Raw genomic sequence first — 8284 nt, forward strand, 5'->3', positions numbered from 1 at the left:
AGTGAATGTACAGGCAATTTTATTACTCGAGATAATAATTTAATGTTGATATATTTTGCACAAATCATTATTAATATTAATAAATCATTAATATTATAGCTGTTTTATTTGATTTATTAAATTATTTTCAGGACAATTCGCGATTAATTCATCTATATTTATTAACAATTAAAAATTGAGGTAAGTGGTAGAAATGGTGAAAGGAGGATATAATATTAAAAAAAATACAATATAATATTTCCAGCAACATTACTTATTTTTATTAAAAATGATAACATTGATAATCATTGTACAACTATAGATAATTTAATCTTCCTGTGTATTAAATATTAAGTGAAATACTGCATATGAATACATTGCCTGTACTATTTTCTACACGCTTTCTTGAAACAGTAAAAATATTCTAAACTATTAATTCATTTAAGTAATGTTTAAGTATTTTTTCTAACAATAAAAATTTCCTAAATAATTAAACACACACATTATATGTAACATATTATTAAATTCTTAAATTTTGAAATATTTTTTGATGTTATAAACGTGTAGAAAAGTGGTTCTATATAATTATTTTTCTGTTTTATCCTTTCATGTATATCTATTGCAATGCAATTGGAAACAAAGAATAAGATGATTTATCATCTCTGTTTTGTGTTAATATAGTTGCAAAGCAACTGCAAGACGGTGTAATATCTATGAAATGTGAAAAATGTTGAAAAATAATTGTTGGGGCAAGAACCTCTTTGGTCTTTGAATAAAAATTCGAACATGGCATTTATAATGAATGAATGATAGTTATAATTGATGAAAGAAATATAATTAGATTGTAAATTAAACTACTGTATTTCATCCATCAATTATATATTACTATTGCACGCTATAAATAATCGATAATGATATACAAAAAAGATTCAAAACAATTTTCCCTGTTAAGTACAAAATTGTGAATCGTGCCTTATCAAAATACTGTAACCTATACTTGCTAATTTTACACCACCTTGAGTACTCTTAAGGTGCATATTAACTTAAGAATAATTAAATGTTAATCGCTGATAAACTTCGATAAAAGATAAATTCGTTTTTATACGTAACTGATATTTTTAAATTCAAATATAAATCGATATATCGAACCATTCGTCGAAGTTTGTCATCGATTGAATAAGAATCGATTGCTAACTCGTATTTGAAGGTCGAATGATATTTCAATTGCATCATTATTATTGATAAAATATTAAAAAATTTTACATTTTTTTGTCTTCTTTTTAAACAAAAGATACATTTCTCGTAAATTTCAATAATAAATTTTATATTGGCAATAAAATAGTTTTATGAAGAATTGAAAAAAAATGATGATCGAGATGAATATTCGAATTTTAAATGATAGTTCGCTTACTTCAAGTGTAATAAACGAACTATAACTTAAAAATAAAATTACAAATTTTCAAATCTTATTAAAGTTTGATACAAACTCGAATCTTTTTAGACCTGATCTTATTCATTCTTGAAATATTTAAGTAACTTTTTTATAACTTAGATACTTTTTTATGAGACAAGTACAATTAATTTGTGATAATTTAGTTTGATAAAATCAATCAGGTCTGAAAAGATTTCATTTCATACTTCCTTCTATTTCGTATCAAGAGAAAGTAAAATGAAACTTATGATTAAAATTCATAAAATATTTGATGCATGTTAGTTATTGCTTAATTACCTTATGATGAATTTTCTATACGAATAATTTGAAAAAAAAACTGCAATTAACTTACGGCTTCATATTCCGTGCGTCTTGTGTATTCCGAACGATAGTAACTTAATTTCCGTTTCTATTCTCGATTTATACGTTAAAATAAACGTGACACTGCGATATTTATAATTTTTCTTTTATCGATTTTTAACGAAATTGAAATTTAAAATAATTTACAAACTAAACGAATTTGAAAATAGCGCCACTGCACGAGACTTGCTTAATAGCAGCGCGAAATTTGTACGCAGTCTTTCGTTACCAGTCATAGGTGGTGCATCATTCGAAGACCCAATTCGTCTCGTGTAGTTAAAGGTAAAATTGATAATTTTAAACACTTTTTTTTGCTAAAGCTATGAAAAAATTGTAAATAATAATCTCAGGAAGCTTTTTATATAAGAATATATATAAATAAATACTTTTTATAGTTAAAATCTATTCTAATATTCTTACGCCGGTAGACCGATATTTCCCATATTATACGTTCGAATAATTTGTTTCGATTTTCATCTTATTTATCTATAAATATTAATAATTCGTTAAAAATCTTTAAATACAATCGATTAATTCTTGATTTATGCTCTAAATTTGATAAATTTCCAATAAAAAATTTTCGATATTCTTGTCTTGTCTCTAATCTCGATTATCGAAATATATCGAAATATATCGCGGCCATATTTGATTTTAAATATCGAACCGATATTTGATTTCGTTTCCGCAGTGTTCGTTCAAATATTAATAGCACTTAGACAGGCCGCATTAAATTATTAAATATATATATAAATTGTGATATTGTGACATATTTTTTGTTATAGAATTATATACGCGAGTATAATAATGGACATAATATTTAAACAGAGTGTCAAAGTGTCAAAGTTTTTTGAAAAACGGAAAATTCACTTCGTTCAATGGTGAGACAGCAATAAGGACGGTGATGCCACCATGATCACGGTTGTTTGAGAAGACGTTTGTCATTCAGGTATGTCTGTTTATCATGTTTCTTAACTAAGATAATCCATATCTTCGGCTGTCTCGCCTTCGATGTCATCCGCTGTCGTATTTTGACGGCAGTGATATACGTATGCACTCATAGATACATTTTCTCCAGTGCGTACACACTTATACGTTTCATCAGGACACTTGCATCTAATACATAAAAAAGAAACAATTTATTGTAATAAAATATCTATATAATATAGATATGAAAAAGTCAAGTTTTTAATTTTGCAAAATTTATTTTGATATTAATTTGAATAATAAATTCATGTATATCATTATCATTTGTATAAGAAAATAATGAAATAGATCAAATATTCATTGTGGCAAATGAATATTTAATAAAGAATATTTATCTGTTTCTTTCTATCTTGAAGAAATTACATATTAGTTCATTCATAAATATATAATTTTAATACATTGTTGACGGTATATAAAATGAAATATAAAATGGATTGAATCTTAGTTCTTGGATATTTTTAGAAATTATGCAAAATATAATGGTTTATTTTTCAACAATTGTTCAAAATTAAATTAAGATCCTATAAAATGTTTTGATTAATTGTATGAATTGAATTTTTTATATTCAACGACTTTCACAATAAATCTTCTTCACATATTTGATTTTACATGAAACTCGAGTAACGAATGAAAAATGGCAATAAGTATGGAACTTCCAAGTCCATTCCGAATATCAGATTTCAGTGAGTATCAAATGTCATAACAGAAGGCTTATGTGTTTTTATCAAAATTATAAATAAGCACGTAAAATGCAGAGAATCAATCGTTTACCATTGGAATTCAAAATTATTAGTCAAATAATAATTTTAATAACAGTGATGATGAATTTGATTCTTCATTAATATAGTTTATGATTATTGTTGTTAAAATTATTATTTGAAATATATGCTTAATTTTCTATCAATATCTGAAAAATGAAAAACGCCGTTTGATATTTCCATTATTTTATTTAAGAAGTAAAAAAATGTTAATTAATATTTCTCGTCAACGATATTTGAAAATTGAAAGATGTCAATTGACATCTGCAATATATTAAAGTTTTTATTGATTTATAAGAAATAATAGACGAATGCTAATTATTTATGATTATTCATAATTAATTTATCATAATATTTTGTAAATATTTAAATATGTTAATATGTTAAATAAATAATTACAAACAATAACATAAATAAGCAAATATGTTAATGAAAATTATATATAATTATACATATACATCATGCATTAATGCAATAATAAAATTATTACATAATTCTAAATTAAATAATTTAAAATTAGGTAATAATAAAAAAAATATATATATGTATCATATTTATACATAATAATAATATTTAAATATAAATGTAAAAATTCAATCAAAAGATAAGTTAAAATAATATTTAAAAGGGAAATATATAATTATATCAGATATAATTTTCATAAAACTATTTGCTTTATGTTGTGTAGTGCTGATAATTATTTTGATCATTATGCATGCATAATTCCAACTTACGTATTCGGCATGAAAATCGTGCTTCGCCGAGTGACAGGATTGTATGTATTCCATCCGCAGGGTGTATCATAACAATTCCGTTTCGGACGGTCGTCATTTCCGCTTTCGGTTGCTCTTTGCGTTCTCAGGTTATCGGGATGCATTTCGTGAACAATCCTGCGTAATTGTTCGGCAAATTCCTAAAAAGAAAAAAATTACAACAAAATTTATATATACACTTTTTTTTGCATAAAATTCAATTAAAAATATATTTGGAGAAACATGGTATTAAATGTTAAAAATTTTACAAATTTCGCATAATAGGAGAAATATATTTATATATAGGAATAATTGAAATATAATTGACATAATTTTGAATTTCAGAAAATTCCAAAAAAAAAAAAAAAGAAAATAATTTATATTTGGTACGCACAAAGATTACGGAATAGAATATTGTGATAGATCAGATTTGGTTAGATAAAATAATTGGTACACGTTAGAAATATTTTAGAAAGATTTGTTGAAATTTTTTTTTAGAGATTATATATCTTTTACATATTACGCATAAAATTATCGACGCAATAAGATCATCAATGCTATCGATTTCGCATTTCGAAAAAAAAAAAAAAAAAAAAAATGTTGAGTCTTGTACGCGTTATGTTATCGTGTATTTGAAGTGTGAAATCATGAATCGGACGAATTGCAATCATATCGCATACGATAATGTTCAAGTTCCATTTAATGAACGTAAAGATATAGTATCGCTAAATTCATGATTTACAAATTTTCAAATATATAAAATATGAATATATTTTTTTTTAAACACTGATATAATATATTCGATTTAAAATATCATCGATGACATAAGTTACAAAATTTTTGATAATGTATCTGTTACTTTATATCATTTTAGAAACCATGCAATTTAAATTGATTTAGTATTTTTTAATTTTTAAAAAGAACTTGTTAAATAAAATATTCCTTTTATTGTTATTATTACATTTCTACTACTTTTCTCTTGCAATTTAATTATAAATTCAAATCTTGTATCATTTATTGATCAAATTATTTCCAAACAGGATTCAAATATCACGTATTAATAAAATTTCTTCGATATAATACGAAGCTTCGTGCTCAGATCAAAAATACCAAAAAAAAAAAACCAAGTTATTCATGCAAATTCGCGATCAAAAAGCCATTTCGATTTTTATTTCAACAATGTATCAATTATGATAAACAGTTGATATACATATATATATATCTTACCTCCGATCTGACTGCCGCACTATTGGAATACTGGACGGTGTATAGAACCGTCAGCAAAGTCACTAAGAGTATTAGCTTCATCCTGTTGTGTAGACGATCAATTCTTCTTTCCAAAAAAACGAGGCACTCTATCGGCCGAGAAGACGAACGAAGATGGTATCGAGTTTCTTCCTTGTTGATAGATCCTTTTCCTTTTTTTCCCCAATTTCAATTTATCAGAAACCTCTGCTATTCTCGAATTAGGCGATAATCTTCCGAGAGACGAACTTGTTCGACGCGGGATAGACCCGCGCACTTGATTCTTGATTCAAACTACTAGATAGCAAAGGATGCGGTTATGTGGATTCGCGGTTAAATGGAATAAAGCTCGAGGGACGCTGTGGTCGTTGTGCGTGAAGCGATTTTATTCGCGTACGCTATAGTTTGCCGATTTTTCGTAATTTTTGTAATAAAATACACGCGTGCTATCTGTTTCGTTGTTCGTTACAGATGTGATAGTTGTGTACCAAAACCCGCGATACTACTGACCGTGTATATACATAGACTGTCGCCTCGTATAGAATGAAGAGACTTGCGAGATGCCGCGGGTTTATATAGGCTGAGTTGGCGGAGTGGGGGGTTCGCGTTTCTTCTGTTTCGTCGGTCGATTCGAAGATCGTTTCATGGGGTTAATTTCGAGCTACCAGTTGATCAATTTCGAGGAAAAAAAAAAACACGCTGCGTTTGCGTTACGTATATACATGACAATGGTGGAAAGATGGATATTCATTCGATTATGCCGAGTTGATAAAGTTGGAGAGTTGGAGATTTTCGTACGTGAGAGATTGGGAAAGAAGAAATTCCTCGTGATTTTTGCTTTTAAAAAATTTGGTAAAAAATCAGGAGGGATGTTACTTTCTTCGTTTTGGAAATTATTTCGATATTTGGTAATCAAGTAAAGTTTAAATCCGAGTTGCGATTATCGGTGGACAATTTGATAGATCTGGAATTAGGAAGAGATTTATAAGACACTTTTTTCTGATGGGTTTTGCGATTGTTCTCTGATATTTCTTCGTTCTATTTTTCTATCGAGTAAACAAATTTTCTACGTCAACACTTGTTGTGCCAATTTTTATTATAAATCATTTTATTGTTATGTCTGTGGAATTATTGGATCATATTCACTGAATGGTTGTAACGATTCGATCATGTAGTCGAATGTCACGTTGCAAAAATATTTTCCTTGTTCTTAGCTTTCGGTTTAGAGTTTATTGTTACTTAAACCAATTTATTACTCACTGACTATACAAAATTATATCATAAAAATTATATCTTGGTATTCCGTTATTTTAAGTTTTCGTTTTTTTCTCTCTCTCTCTCTCTTTTTTTTTCAGTTTAAATATCATTCAGATTAGATTTATACTTTATTTACACTTTCAATTTTAAAAATTTGAATATTTTGTCAATTTTGAATTTATTATTATCTTATATATACTTATATATATATATCTCGTTCATTCCATTATAGATATTTTCCAATGTACGTTTCTATTAATCATTTAAACTGCTGAGCATTAGTCAAACACTGATTGCAAGCCAGAAAAATGATGACGTCGATAGATCATTTGTGTACTCGTAAAGGAAAGATCAAACGCATCGCGCTGTCGGATTGAATTTAGTGAAACGAAAAGTCGTACGATTCGAGGCTAATCTCGATTATGTAACCTTGATCTTTTCCATCGATCGGAAAAAAAAAAAAATAAAAAAAAAAAAGAAACTAAATCCATTATCGAAACAAATTTATCACGTTTTATCAATTATTTTCTTCGACTAGAAATTTCCAAAAAAGAGAAGAAAAAAAGATTAAAAGATTAAGTTTATTTTTGCTTTGCTCAATTATGGGACGATTCTCAAGATAAATTTCCAATATCGATCGAATTATTTCTATCATCGATCTCCGATTTAAAAAGTTTCCTCTTATTTTCCATCTTGATTCCATCTCTTTGAATACGAGTCACGGCCATTTTTAATAATTCCACGATTGAAAATCCCCGCGATGAAACCGCTTCGAACCGCTTTCGATTAGTCGGTAGTCCCATTGATCAGCATGTCGGACGTGGCTTCGATGAGGATCGGAGCGCATCGATCGATGATAGGCTCTTGTTTATTCGGCACCGGCATTTTAGTTCGACGACAGATAAACGCACGTGAGTCAGAAGTGCAGAGGCTTGACGGGGGCTTGTCAGCATCTCGACCAATGGCACACGGCCTTAAAACGTGACGCCTGGTCGCATCATGTGCGGAGGACACGATCTATCGTGCCTCATTGACTTGCTCCGTAGATCGCACCGTCGATTTCGCGTTCGACATCGAGCGTGAATCGTGGCGAACGAATCTCGTGTTTCTTTCAAGGGATACTCGTGTCAATGAGAGTTGAAATCGAGCTGCGATTTCTTTCTTTTTTTTTTTTTTTTTTTTCTTGCTCAACATCGTTTTCACAGTTGGAAGATTTTTCGATTTTTCATTTTTTTTCGATATTATAATTATCGCTCGGTTTATTATCGATTTTTTCTTAATTAATTTTCCGAGTATAGTGCAATTATCGGATCTAAGTACCAACATCTTATCAATTCAATGTCATGATTTATCGATTTATTATTTCGATTTTAAGATTTTGTCGATTATTTTTCTATGCGTTCAATGGAATTTTTACAACGAAATTTTCAAAATTCGTTCGATTATTTGAACACTTAATCCTCGACAAAACATCAATTGTATAAACATTTGTAACAGAGTAACGTTCTATATCTAAA

The 8284-nt window shown here is 28.2% G+C and overlaps 1 protein-coding gene across 1 annotated transcript; it reads right to left on the reverse strand.

Moving 5' to 3' along the window:
- Positions 1 to 232: 232 nt before the first annotated feature.
- On the reverse strand, positions 233 to 6064 carry LOC724644. The gene is made up of 3 exons (XM_001120535.5): positions 5493 to 6064; positions 4248 to 4426; positions 233 to 2884 (listed from the first exon to the last, which is right to left on the reverse strand). Exons 1-3 carry the CDS (start codon positions 5571 to 5573, stop codon positions 2740 to 2742), a joined length of 405 nt encoding a protein of 134 aa, XP_001120535.2. The 5' UTR covers positions 5574 to 6064; the 3' UTR covers positions 233 to 2739.
- Between the last annotated feature and the right edge of the window lie 2220 nt (positions 6065 to 8284).

Source organism: Apis mellifera, linkage group LG13 (assembly GCF_003254395.2).
Source record: "Apis mellifera strain DH4 linkage group LG13, Amel_HAv3.1, whole genome shotgun sequence".
Taxonomy (NCBI): domain Eukaryota; kingdom Metazoa; phylum Arthropoda; class Insecta; order Hymenoptera; family Apidae; genus Apis; species Apis mellifera.